The 14,703-nt window shown below is 36.1% G+C and overlaps 1 protein-coding gene across 7 annotated transcripts in view; it reads left to right on the top strand.

Moving 5' to 3' along the window:
* CSNK1G3 (casein kinase 1 gamma 3) overlaps nt 1-7,951 on the top strand; it is a 74,474-nt gene extending 66,523 nt beyond the window's left edge. For all 7 annotated transcript variants that reach the window (XM_082782719.1, XM_082782721.1, XM_082782722.1 and 4 more), the window contains one exon: nt 5,591-7,951. In XM_082782719.1, coding sequence (XP_082638845.1) covers nt 5,591-5,645 — 55 coding nt within the window. In that variant the 3' untranslated portion in view covers nt 5,646-7,951. The remainder of the gene's footprint in view (nt 1-5,590) is intronic.
* Nucleotides 7,952-14,703: the final 6,752 nt, after the last annotated feature.

Genomic DNA, 14,703 nt, shown 5'->3' with positions numbered 1-14,703 from the left:
AAATAACTCACATGAACAAGCAATAAATGCTATATGATGTTTGAGCTTTGCCCATTACCTCTGTATAAACAGTATTTACCAAAATAATAGTCTTTGACAACTTGCTAGCTAACTACCAAAGCATTATTTCAGGGTACCTTAGAATTACAATGGAATTAAAGGGGAAAACACTAATGTCTGTTAACACAAGATGGCTAATATATATATATACATATTTTAGTAGTAAAGTCAAACCTGTAAGGCAGTGCAGAAAAAAAAGTTTCTGATAGATAAAGGCAGGATAACTTTCAAGGTACTTGATTGTATAATTGTTCTTGGAATAGAATTTCAGAAGGGTATGGATCCAGCTGATTACAGAGCTGCAGAAGCATGTAGCAGAAAAGTCTAGTGAGCATTCATTAGTAGAATTTGTTTTCTAGAGCCCACTTTGCAAATTTTTAAGCAACCATAAAATTCATAAAGTACAAATTTTTATTGAAGTGATTGTTCTGTATGGTTTAGTTTTAATATATATGATTTATGTGCATAAGTAGTTAAAAATAGTGAATAGCAGTTTTTGGCTTATTGTCACACTTTTTGCTCTATCTTTCTATTGAGCACTGAGAAGACCAGTTCTTTATTTGCAGTCTTTACAGAGTGCTGTACTATTTTTATTTTTTCTCACAAGAATTTATTTTTCTTATTTGAAAACAAACAAAAAAAGGCCCAAAGTCTTGAATAACAAGAATGTTGGTAGGCTGCACATAGAGAAATTCCCAATTCCTTCCCTTTGAGTAAGTGCAGTGATAACCTTTATTGTACCCAGTGTATGTACACACAGGAAAGGATTAAATTTCCAAAGCTTTGGGTAATGTTCATCACAATTAAACGTATGTTTAATTATGTACAGGAAAAAAAGAGAATTCTCAGAAACTAGGTGCTGCCAGCTCAATTAAAAATGTAGAAATTATTTGTTCATTTGCTGTAATATGAATAATGGAGGGACAAACAAGCTGTCCTTGACTGTTTTTGACCTAGACTTACTGGTTTTTTATATACGAAATGTCAGTTCTTAATATCCTACTTTACAGATTAATCTTCTTGTTCAGTAGGAAACAGAATATTAGTTTTCCAGTAATATCAGTTTAAACTGCAATTTCTTTGTTCGCTATTCTGTTAGAACTTTTCTTATACTTTGTCAGTAATTAAGGCACACATGTCCAAAATTGCCACCATACACCAATGTATACATTCTTTTCTCAGTAAGAATAATTCAGAAGGTTTCAGTAACTTTACATTTTAACATGTTTATTACAAACTTAATACAAAAAGCAGTTGAGGTATTTAAGCATCTATTTAGAGATGTAACACTGCTGAATCGTGTAAGGAAATGCAAGTATAGGTTCTTCATGTATATAGAAACTTTTTTTTTAAGGAGACATTGTTTCAGCAAAAGCGTATCACTCTGCCTTTTTTGTATTTTTTTTTCCCATCTGAAGATGTGAACAAAGTTAGTCCCTTGTTTTTATCTTCTGTATGTATAATTTCCTCATCCTCTGAGGACACAAACTTGAATGTTTTCCAGGAATGCTTCATTTTTTGTTCTAGATCTTTTCGTAATTTTAGAAGCTTAGTATGACTATATAGTGTTTTAAAATACTGAAGAAAGGGAACTTGCTTTGATGTGCTGTTTTAACTATGAATACAAATACTGCCTAGCTGAATTTTAGATCTGTTTCCATTTCAGTGGGATGCCGCAAATTAGAAAGACTAAGATTTTTTCACTGAGCACTTTATTATTTTATTCATAGAACACTCCATTATTTGGTGTATTATTTATGTATGTACACACAAGGAGTGTAATATTTGAAGTCTATAGCTTGTCATCATTGTGCTTCTCAAATGTTGCTGTGCAACAGCAACCCCCTTAGAAGTGTGCCTATCTTAAATTAACTCACTTGTTTTTTTTTAAAAAAGTAGCGTTCAGCCCTCTCTCAAGTGTTACTTATTAAAGTTGTAAAGCAGGAAGAAAATCAACCTGATCACTATACTGCCCTGACACTTGCCGATCTGAGCTTCTTCAGCTGGTCTTTCATTTATCATTGAGCAATTAGCATTTATTTCCATAACACTGTGCTAGACATCTTTGTCACAACAGTTGCTTCTCTAAAGCATGCGTAACCAAAAGGCTTTGCCACAGGGGGACAGAGAAGGACAAACAGAAAAAACTGAGATAATCTCTGCTTTTTGCATCTCACATACTTTTAGTCACTTGAAGCACATACTAACAATTTTACAGTAAAGTGCTGTCACGTGCCAGGTGATAAATGCAAAAACACAGCTACAGAAACACAATTGAAAGCTGAAGTTGCTTTAGCATGTTCTGCTAGGGAGCAGTTGAAGTGACAGAGCAGAGGATAGTTAACAAAAAAAAGGTGTAAGGTTTGAAAAACAAATGTTAGTATGCATAATACTGAGACTGCTATCTTAGCTACTATCACAAAGGTCACATTAGACTGTACAGAAAAGCAAGTCGTTTCAGTACTTTCATACATAGAACTTACACTGCCTGCTAGTATATAAGTCACGCTGTATTTTATCCACAGAGAAAAAAGTTAGGAGTCATTAAATGCTTTCACAAAGAAAAGAGAAGTTTTCCTACAAGGAGATTTTTTGAAGTCTCATGCATGAATTTTCATGCATTTTTAATGCATATTGAATATTTGGTGAAGTTTGTGTTTTAGTACTAAATAATGCCCCTTCATCCTTTGTACATTTAAATTTGTCTTCAAGCAGTGTAAAATCTATACATGATAATGATGCCCTCTAGTGACAATATTTTTAAGAACAAGTAAGTATTTCTATTTTTGCACGATGCTCTTCAAGAAATGATACACTATGGATCTTTAACATCAAGGCTACATTTTTTTCATGAAGTAAATTGACAGCTTATTCTGAATTCCCGTAGTTCCATGTAAATGTGCATATATTCAAAAATGATATTTATTTGTTCTTAGAAGGTTTGACAGATTTAGCATTACTAGACTGTTAAGCATACAGTAAGTAGAAAGAATACTTATTTCAGTAAATGTTCAAAAAATACTGTGATTATAGTGCTCTGTGGAATTTATATTTCTTTAATACTTTCTACACACATCAGCAAGACATTAATTTTCCCCTACCGAATAACTGCATTTAGCATGATTAGTTAAATTCCCTGTACTGGAATACAGTTTAATAACTTCAGTCATTTTAAACTGATAGCTGCTAATAGAATACTCTTTATAACAATATTATGCAAAATCCAGCAGACAGAGTTTACGAAAGCAATGCTTTGTGTTGGCTAAAGGTATCACTCTTGAATTCCCCATTACATGATTCTGTTCTCTGATTGACAGAAAAGAAGCAAACAAAACAAGCTATGGAGCAGGAATAAAAGGCAGTACAAGATTTTCAGCAAAGGATAGGTTAAAACAACTTGCTTGGGAAGAAAGGGAAAAAAAAAGTCCTTGAATTACACAGAGGGTCTAAGCAGTGTTAAACACTTAGGAAGTGTAAGCTGCTGTTACTTGGGACATTTTCCATTTAAACTAAATGTACTTAAAAGGTGATGAATTAAATTTCAAGGTTTGTTTTTCTAGAATTTGAGTTAACTGTCCAGCACAATTTCATCTTCCTATAGTTACTTATACAATATGTGCTCTTTATAGTAACTATGAATCTACAAATTTTTTTGGTAAGCTTTCCTTGAGGCTTCCTAATCTGGAACAGGTGCAAAAGTGATTTACTATCACAGTCCAGGTCAGCATTTCCTGACTTAGAGGATCATAGAGTAATCCGCACTAAAAAAGGGAGGAACCAGTGTAAAATGCTTTGTTTTGATATGGTGTTTGTTGTGTATATACATATATATAAAATACGTGGGAAAAGATGGAGGTGAAAGAAGGATAAAGCTAGTTTGGACTCCACACATCTGCTTATAAATTCAGTAATAGCTTATGTAATAATGGATGCTAGTGGTTGTGAACAGCTGGTAAGAAAAAAGGCTAGCAGTTACTGGGAATTTCAGCTACAGTTGGTAGCCTTCAAGAGCAATTATGTCTCTCTCGTATGTTCTTTAAGGTAAATAATACAGTGTTATTTCTGGTAGCTATAAAAATATTATCTCTGCAGTTTCCCCTATTGAATTTTAATGTGGGTTTTCCTCTCCCTCAATAACCAATGTTTTTTTCTACTGAAAGTTACATAACTTTCAGAGCAGCCCTGGTCTGCCTCTGCCCACTGCTACCTTTTCAGTGACTGAGCAACAGGGTGCCATTGGATATTTTGAGAAGGTAACTTATGTCTCCACTTACTTTGGATGTTCTCACCCATTTTAGAACTTCATTTTTAGAACCCTATTCTCCTTGATTTTCAAATGCTTTTCCCTTTTCCCACATTCCAAATTAAGCTGTCAAGATTCCTTTTGAAGTTTAATGACATCTAATGCTTGGTGAACTTAAGGACTTGCAGATAAGCTGCTGATATGGTAAATCTGTAGTTTTCACTTTGTTGTATTCAATAGCTTGAGAAAAATATCAATATTTAGTATAGTATATAGCACTGCAATTGATAATTGAGTAACCAAACAGCACAACTAACAGTGGCAAAATCTGCCATTTAAAATGCCTGCATGTTCAGTTTTGATTATAATTAAACTATTATGAATACTTTCCTAAGTCAAGGCTTTAATTTCAGAATGATAGTCATGAGCTAGGAGTTGCTTAAAATAAGCTAGACTACCATGAAATGTAGATGAAAGGTTTTATTTGTGTATTTGTTGCTTTCATCTAGTTTTTTAAAAATGCTTCCTGGACTCCTTCAGTCTTCCTCACAAACTTCCTCCAATCCTTTTTCCTCTTGTAGTGTTTTCGTAGTTACTTTCAGACTTAGTCACTTTCTGCTAAGTGGAATTGGCAGTATTTATCAGTTTCAATTTTAGTTTCCTTCATGTGCGCAATGAAGCAGAGCAAAGAATGTCAGTATACTTTAATACACTTAAAGCTGTGATTCTCACTGCAGTGCTATCATCACAGTAATTAACTGGAGTATTAATTTTGTTACTGATGAAAATAGTTTTCTAAAATATTTTGGGGAGTAGCTCTGGGGAGGCTTTTCTAAGTTCAGGTTGACAAAAGAAGCTCAAGGTGGGTTCCTGTATTAGGCATGGTAGAGTCTTAAGTGCCCAGTTCAGGTAATGCAAACTGAAGATAAGCTTAAGCTTGTGCTTGTCATATTAACAGTTAACGTGAAAAAGTGTTCAGGTAACAGAACATTACTTATTTTTACAAATGCATTTTTAAGTCAGTCTGTAATGCCCATGTCTTTGATACCTTCACACAATACTCTGGATTCACTACCTATTTTTATTATAGCTTTTTTCCTTTGACAGACCTTGTTTTGTCAACAGTAACTCTCTTTGTTTTTCACAAATAAATCAACCACATACTTAGAACTTAATTTATTCCTTGTGGAGGTCATTATAACTGAGCTACATACTTCAAGTGAAACAAAATGCCAACAGTTTTGGGGCTTCTTTTTAAATTATATGTAACTCATGTTACACCTGCAGGTGCTGCTGTTTTTTCAAGCGAAGAAGAAGGAAAACCATTCAGCACCAGAAATGACTAGAGCCACGCAGAACATGGGAAATTGCTTATTTGTTCAGTTGCTGTCTCGCGATCCTGAAAAAAAACAAGAAGACACAAAAAGAAAAAACAAACAAACAAACAAAAACCACAATAAACAAAAACACCTCTGTAATGACTACACGTTTTCCAAGGACTCCCTTCAAAACAATGAAAGACTTCTGTGTTTTGTAGGTTCTCCTACATCTGTGTTTTGTTTCTTGAATTCATCTCTTCTGAAAGCTTTAAGGTTTTGTGACTTTGTTGACTATCAACAAATGGACCAATGAAATTGTAGAAATGACCACTTTCTACAGCAAAACTAAACTTCAGAAGTATTTCTCCCATCCTAGAATGTACTAGTGGTGAAGAAGTAGTAGCTGAAGACACATGTCACAAATCTGGTATTTGAGTCTGTAACAGCATATCAAAAGCAGTTTTGAAAAAAAAATGCAGAAGAAAAATATAAATGCACAGCCATTTAGAAAAAAAAAAAAATCCTGCATTGACTCCCACTGCCTAACCCTGGTACTGTAGCCAAATTATGTCAGCATTAATTCCTCTCTCTGTTAATGTGGTACAGTCACTGTCCAGAGATGCTGAGGAGGTTGACAATTAGCTAATGACAGTTGTCTAAATGCTGATGATGCTAATGAACGGAAAGTATTTCCTGTAGCTTCTGGGTTTGGAAACCTGCTTTTGTTATGCTTATATGCTTGCTGTTGCAGTATAGCAGAAATGACAAGAGCATTTGTACAAAGAATACAGAAATTTGTATTATGTAACATTGCTTCAAGTAATGTTAGTAAGATAGAAGTTATCTTCACAAGAGAGGATCTACATAGGAATTATAAAAGGAGAAATAAATGTGAATATGGTTAAAGCAAAGTTGATATTAAAGCCCATGTGTTCGCTAAGGTAATTGCTGATTGACAACATCTTCAACTTGAAAATATGGATGTGCCATATAATGTTAGAGATATGCTTGTAAATTACTTTTCTGTTTGATTTAGAAGAGAAAGACAATAGAATTGTGTTAGGCTTTTCTCTTCTCTGCATACTAACCCCGACAGCCAAATTTTTTTTTTTTTTTTTTTTCCTGGAATTTTCTAATACTTCAGTGTGTAGCATTGCTAGTACAATAGGATGACAAGGATGGGTCAGGTACTTTTCCCACAGTCCAATGAAGTGCCTGCAATATGAACAAACCAGCACTTTTGTAGACAAGACAGCCCATTTTATATTGTCTTTTAAAGAAAATACATGCTTTATTTAAAGCCATAATGACAGAGGTGTGCTTTTGTCATGTTTAGCTGCTAGTTACTTTAAGAAAGGGTATAAAAGATTGAAGTGACTAGACAGATTTGTTGACCAAAAATCAGATTAATTATCTCCATGACTTTAAAGTTCTTCTAAAGCTAACTAGTGATTTCTCTGTGTGTGTGTGTGTGTGTATGTGTCCACAGATGCCTTTTGGCATACATATTTATTTTAAGCTGTTTTGTGGTAACATTTAAAATGTGTATTAAAAATAAATGCACACCTTTAAATTCATTATTACATTTATGGGGATTTTAATTGTATTTTGTAATTTATTCTTCCTTGATGGCCAATAGTGTAGCATATTGTTTGGGTTATTTGCTCAGTGAATACACGGTATACTTTGATATTTGCCATTATTGCTGTTCATGATTTTAAGGTTCTGTTTTATAAAAAAAATCAACAACAACAAAACTGAACCTGGCCTACAAAAACATACTGTATGACTTTGGTCATAAGTTTCCTCTTTACCTTTTTTCACTGTTGATTGTTTTAAACTCATAGAATTGCCTTTTTTTTTTTTTTTTTTTTTTTTTAATTGAGTTGGAAAGGTTTCTTGACCATTCTCATACGAAAATGCATCCCTCTTTTTAGTATTTGACCAAATTTGTTACTTCATAATATTTGTAAATATTTGTGATACGTGTATTTCTCACATACCTAATTGGTTTTGTTGTCTGAAGCTTTTGATCTGTATAGTGTTTTTAGATTCTGAACACAGCTCACATACCAAGAAAATACATATATTATGGACTTGAAATATTCAGAAGTATGAAAGCTGTGTATTTGCTGAAATGACCACTATCCAGGCACTAGCTTTTCAGCAGTATTTTCAAGTGCTTAATTGTAATGCTAAAGGTTTTCTTCTAGCAAAGCAAACTGTTCATTTGTAAGTAATGCAGATATATTTGTGTTATGAATATATGGTTATGTATATATGAAAATATGATTAGCATTTCTATACTTTGTTTCCTGTCCAAGCTAATGAAGTCGACATTGCCTGGATATCTAAATAATAAAATACACTCCTGTTTAAGTGTAAGAGAAAAGAACTAAAGGTAGGCTTTTTCTGCTTTCCTACAGTCTTGGATGAAATGATGGAAAATGTTATTTGAAAAATTGCTCAACTATTTTAATGTTTTTCAGTATCAAGAAATTTGAAAGTAAGTTACTCAAAATACTACTTCAACATTGCAGTTATAGGTATGTCTGCTTAGTTAACAGGTTTATAAGAAGCAGTGTGGCCAGCAGGGCGAGGGAGGTGATCGTCCCCCTGTACTTGGCTCTGGTAAGGCCGCACCTCGAGTACTGTGTTCAGCTTTGGGCCCCTCGCTACAAGAAGGACATGGAGGTGCTTGAGTGGGTGCAGAGAAGGGCGACGAAGCTGGTGAGGGGCCTGGAGAACAAGTCCTACGAGGAGCGGCTGAGGGAGCTGGGCTTGTTCAGCCTGGAGAAGAGGAGGCTCAGGGGCGACCTTATCGCTCTCTATAGGTACCTCAAGGGAGGCTGTAGCGAGGTGGGGGTTGGCCTGTTCTCCCACGTGCCTGGTGACAGGACGAGGGGGAATGGGCTTAAGTTGAGCCAGGGGAGTTTTAGGTTCGATGTTAGGAAGAACTTCTTCACTGAAAGGGTTGTTAGGCAGTGGAACAGGCTGCCCAGGGAAGTGGTGGAGTCACCATCCCTGGAAGTCTTCAAAAGACGTTTAGATGTAGAGCTTAGGGATATGGTTTAGTGGGGACTGCTAGCGTTAGGTCAGAGGTTGGACTCGATGATCTTGGAGGTCTCTTCCAACTAAATGATTCTGTGATTCTGTGTTATATTTAAGTTTTAATACCCCTAATGATTACAATGGAGAGAAGAGATTTCAGTAAATGTTTCTAATGAAGAAATCTACTCAGGATCTCTTTGGGTTGGGTCTGTGCCACAAGGAATAAAAGCCATCAGACATACACTATGATGTGGAATAGATATCTCTTAGTTTTGAAAGACAGGTATCTAGAAAAGGAAGATAAATACAGTTAATTCTTCCATCACAAACTTTTGTTCAATAGAGGTGATGACTCCTAGCTGTAGAACATTTGATAGCTCTAAGAATAAAAACGGGGCATATAAACTTGAAAAATGTTAATAGGCAAAATAGTTCGCTAGACCTCTAATTCATATTTCTAGCTCTTTGCTTTGTAGGCAGTTCCCTTCCCTTCCCTTCCCTTCCCTTCCCTTCCCTTCCCTTCCCTTCCCTTCCCTTCCCTTCCCTTCCCTTCCCTTCCCTTCCCTTCCCTTCCCTTCCCTTCCCTTCCCTTCCCTTCCCTTCCCTTCCCTTCCCTTCCCTTCCCTTCCCTTCCCTTCCCTTCCCTTCCCTTCCCTTCCCTTCCCTTCCCTTCCCTTCCCTTCCCTTCCCTTCCCTTCCCTTCCCTTCCCTTCCCTTCCCTTCCCTTCCCTTCCCTTCCCTTCCCTTCCCTTCCCTTCCCTATTTTCTTTTAGTTTCAACTGAAGTTTTGCTCTGAACTTTTTTGAGACTTGGATTTTTTAATGCCTGAGAGCTTAAAAAGTACACTCTCATGCATTTTTTTCTGTAGTATTTTAGGAGCTTTTAGGAGCTTTTTTGAAGGATAATAATACCTTCATTAATGACATAAATAGAATCAAGTGCACTTTCAGCAAATTTGCAGATGACTCAAATCTGTGTGGTGCAGTTGACATATGGGAGAAGAAATGCCATCCAGAGGGACCTGGACATGCTTGAGAAATGGGCCCACTTGAACCTAGTGAAGTTCAGCAAGGCCTAGAGCAAGGTGCTGCACCTGGGTTCAGGCAACCCCAAACATATAGACTGGGGGGTGAAAGAATGGGGAGCAGCCCTGAGGAGGACCTGGGGGCACTGGTTGATGAGAAGCTCCACATGAGCCATTAATGCTTGCAGGCCAGAAAGCAGGCTGAGGGAGGGGATTCTCTTCCACTGCTCCACTTTTCTGAGACCCCAGCTGGAGCACTGCTTTCAGCTCTTAGGCCCCCAATACAAGAAAGACAGAATAGTCAAGAGGAGAGCCATAAGGATGATCAGAGGGCTTGAGGACCTCTCCTCCAGCCTGAGGGAGTTGTGGTTTTTCAGCCTAGGGGGTAAAAGGCTCTGAGGAGACCTTGTTGCAGCCTTTCAATACTTAAAGGGGGCTTGTAAAAAAGATAGAGTAGCTTTTTACAAGGAAGGGCATGTAGTGATAGGACAAAGTGTAACAATTTTAAACTAAATAGGTTAGGTTTAGATTAGATACAAGGAAGAAATCCTTGACTTGGGAGGTGATGAGAGTGGAACAGGTTGCCCAGGGGGGTTGTGAATGCCCCATTCCTGAAAGTGATCAAGGCCAGGTTGGATGGGGCTTTGGGTAATCTGTTCTAGTGACTGATTATCTGGTCCTTTCTAGTAGCACACTGTAATCATTCTTAATACTGTGTCTTAATAGTCAAGTCTACAAATAACGTATAAAACAGAGAATATTCTTGTACTGGTTGTATGGCATTCAGTATCACCGCTGAATTCCATGGTTAATATGCTAGCATGTTTTTAAATGCAACTTTTTAGGGACTTAGTAATAGAGCTCATGGCTCAAAACCTGATTATTAGTGCTATGCATTCAGTAGTTTGAGAGCTATTTGCCCTGCATCTTGATCTATTGTAATTGCAGATCATGTATGAGTGCATTAATAGGCAACAGTATTCTGCAGCTAGTTGCCATTTATGTATCTCCTATTGAAATAACAGTAATGACCTCATTCCCATGCCCATATAGCATCATCCTTTTCTTCTGAATACTACGGCGTATTAAATCAACATTGCTGCATTTCATTGGATACATCTGGTACGCTTTGATTGTGTTGCTGTTAGTGTTGAGGTTATTTCTATCAAGTTCCATATTTTCACAGACACAGTCCCTGCCTCAGCTGATCTGTTTTTGTACAACTGCAACACCTTGACAGTAAGCATTTGTATAACCTCCACCCTTGCTTAGCACACACTTCTTTACCTCTCTTTCCCGATCTAACTGCATAACTGCTAAATTTCAAGTCTCATGACAAATTTAATCCCTTGTGGGGGAACGAGGTAAGGATTTTTGTGAGCCAGAAGCTTGAGTGGCTAGGATCACCAGCATGGAGCTATTGAGAAAGAGAGAGGAGGCCTGGACTAAAACATTGTGTACTACCTGTGCAGATTAAAAACTGACATTGCTGCTTAATTGTATATATATTTATATATATATATATATATATATTTTTTTTTTTTTTCCTGTGGGGTTGTATTTCTTGTTCTGGGTGCTAAAATACTTCTTTTCAGCTGTGCTGCAATGCTAGCTACCACACAGAATGAGCATTTGAAAGTTCTCATAATGTGTGCTTTGCAACTGAACTTATTGAAGTTATTTCCAAATAAAATTCATATTATTGGGAATTGTAACTAGGAATGAAATAAGTATTTCAGGAAACTTTCCATTTTGTAGGTAAAAGGCATTGTTTTGAAAACAAAACAAACAGAACCAAACTGATCTTGTGTTCAGTATGTGAAACTGAAAATGACACCATATTCAATATTCAATAGGTGTTTCATGTAGCCAGTTGACAAAAAAGATTGTAACCTTGTTGTGTGTTTTTTTTTTTTTAGGCAGTAAATATTTGTATACTGTACAAATTGTTGAAATTGTTGTAAATTGTACAAAAAAGTATTTTTTGTGAGCATTTCTCATGGAATCATACATAGCAAAAATATATATGTATGCATATTTCTAAGTACATTAATCTGCTTACAGAAAAAACAAACAAACAACAACAACAAAACAACTAATGTTCCTAACTAGAAAAAAGAGATCGATTTTAGTAGACATCTTTTCATGATAGCAATAAGTGTTGTTTTGAGCCTTCCAAATACTTGTGGAAATCTAGTGTACATATGTGTAATACTTAAATTAGTACAGTAGCTATAATTACCGCATGCTGATGACCAGCTGGAAAATGAGACACTGATATTCAGACAAAACTGAATGAGAAATTGATCATATCTTTAATCATGGACCTACACTTGTGCAGTTATTGTTACTGATCTGCTTTATAAAAACATCAAGCTGACAGCTTATGGATCTCTTTGGGATCCTTTCTTTAAAAAGGATCATGCTGCAGAAAGGTAAAAGTATTTGTCCAAGGGGATAGTATACAGGAATAAAACTCGGACACAATATGGACTGTGACAAATTTTATTTTATTTTATTTTATTTTATTTTATTTTATTTTATTTTATTTTATTTTATTTTATTTTATTTTATTTTATTTTATTTTATTTTATTTTATTTTATTTTATTTTATTTTATTTTATATTTATTATTATTTTTTCAGCTGTATAGCTCAGTAATTTTTGAATCTGTATTTGTTATTTTTATCCTATCGGTGAGGCAGTGCTAATGATGATAAACTGTATGTCTGACTTGACAACAGTGCAAAGAGGGACACAAGGAAAAAAAAGCAATTTTGGCCAACACTGTATTATAGGTGATTAAAACAATCAATTTAAACTGCATGCCTCAATTGTAAAACATGAAACATTTCCTTTCCTTTTATGTGAAGCCGGTATGACCTTCATTGTCTGAAATAGCAGGAAATTTTATTTCTCAAGTAACTATACTCTATTTTAGCCTGATAGTTGTTAAGCACAAAGCTTAGCATGAATAAATATAGATAGAAATTGTCAGGTCACGTTTCAGTGAGAGTTCATGTTAAGCAGTAATATAAATGTAAGAGCTTATAATGAAATGAAATTCATAATGTAAAGGTCAAACCTGCCTATAAGAGTTTCAGGCAAGCTGTTGGACTGAAAAGATTCCAATTTTGTTTTAATAGAGGTAACGTAGTACAACAAAACTAGGGCATTTCTGCCGGGTAAAATACATGACATAAATTAGGGCCTGATTCAGCAGAAATAAAGCTGCACCTGCTTCCATGTGGGTAATTTTTCTATGCAAGAAAAACTGTCTTTTTAAATTTGAATGTTGCTTCTAGATCCAAACGAAATAACATGAAAGCATGGATAAATAGCTAGCTGTTATATTTTTTTCCACTTTAAACTATTAATTCGGCTTTATGGTTGGTGAAGAGTTTGAGTGATTTAAATTCAAGTGTCCAATGTTAGGATAAGTGAAAAGTTAGTTAATGATGATTCTTAACCTTGTGCTTGTTTGCAACTTGCCTTCAGCAAGTACACTAAGTTAGAGCAATGCAGCAGTGAACCATCATAACCCATGAAAGAAGGTGCAAAAATCAGTCTGCATGGAAATTCAGGAGATCACTTCTAGTCGGTATTTCATGTGATGATAGAAGGTAGTCTGACCCAACAGACTTGAAGCTTTTAATGAAGTACATTTAAAGTCATATGGTCTATCAGAAACCACAAGCAGTCCCAGCATAGGATGATGACAAAGACATGTCTAATGAGTTTCTGTAAGCATTTCCACATGTAGTTTATCCAAATATGCTTGGTTCAAATTAAGAGTGAAAACAGATACAATTTTGGAAAGTCTCTGCTGCAATACAGCTGTAGTGACTGAATGTATACTTGGTGAGAATTCTGTTGCAAGCAATGATCGCTATCAGATACTACAGGAAGAATATGTGAAAAGCCTGTAGTATTCCATATCCTAGTAGTTGCCTCTTTCAGCATTCCACGCTTCAGGAACTTCCTCCATCATAAGCAGTATTTTCTTGTTTAATGGTGTTGTGTTTTGTTTTTTTTTTCCTACCATTAATTTGCCTGGTTGCTTGCTGAACTCAAACATCTATGGGTATCCTTAGCATCTTTGACACTATCATGTTCTGCAGAGAGCAAACTGTCATGTACCTCTTTAGACACTAGACACTTGGAAAGTCTTGCTGGTAACCTTCCTAGATGAGTTCAGCTGTGCTTATCCGAGACCTGGCCTTTTTTTTTTTTTTTTTTTTTTTTTTTTCCTGAAAATATGCATTAGCCCTTCTATTTAAAAACTGGTAGTTTTGTGCAACAGTTGCAGAACTTCAGAGGCTGCTAGGCTGCTTCTTAGAATCTATGATGATAACATGCTGCCACTTGACTGGGAAAATTTTGTTCCCCATTAAATAACCAGCTCCACTTATCACAGGTTTAGTTCTTTATACTAACTGCAAAGGGCTTTAAGATGCAGCAGTGTGCTAAACCTCTGAGGATTTTAGAAACTTGTATCTGACTGGAACTGAACAACTATAGCAATGCCTGATCACAATATTAGAGCCTGATTTCATAAGTGTCCTCTATATTGTTGTGGCATGGTAGTAGTGAAGAAATTCAGTAACAGCTGCAACATTACTTGAATTGGCACTCTCTGTAGAGTTGGTTGCACTGGCACATTATAAGTGCCTGTAGTTTACAGTTCTGCAATCTTCTTCCCTCCCTCCCTCCCTCCCTCCCTCCCTCCCTCCCTCCCTCCCTCCCTCCCTCCCTCCCTCCCTCCCTCCCTCCCTCCCTCTCTTCCTTCCTTTTTTTTCCTCCTCTGTGTGTGTGTGTTGTTAATGCACTGCAATATTTCATGATGTCAAAGAAAATAATCTGAAATAGACTTTTAAAATATATCACAGAATCACAGAATTGTAGGGGTTGGAAAGGACCTTGAAAGATCATTGGGTCCAACCCCCCTGCCGAAGCAGTTCCCTAGAGCAGGCTGCTCAGGTAGGCATCCAGACGGGCCTTGAATAT

This window comes from Aythya marila, assembly GCF_965140915.1.
Source record: "Aythya marila genome assembly, chromosome: Z".
NCBI classification, from domain to species: Eukaryota; Metazoa; Chordata; class Aves; order Anseriformes; family Anatidae; genus Aythya; species Aythya marila.
The sequence above is the reverse complement of the archived record's forward strand: the minus strand, read 5'-3'. Positions and strand labels throughout refer to the sequence as shown.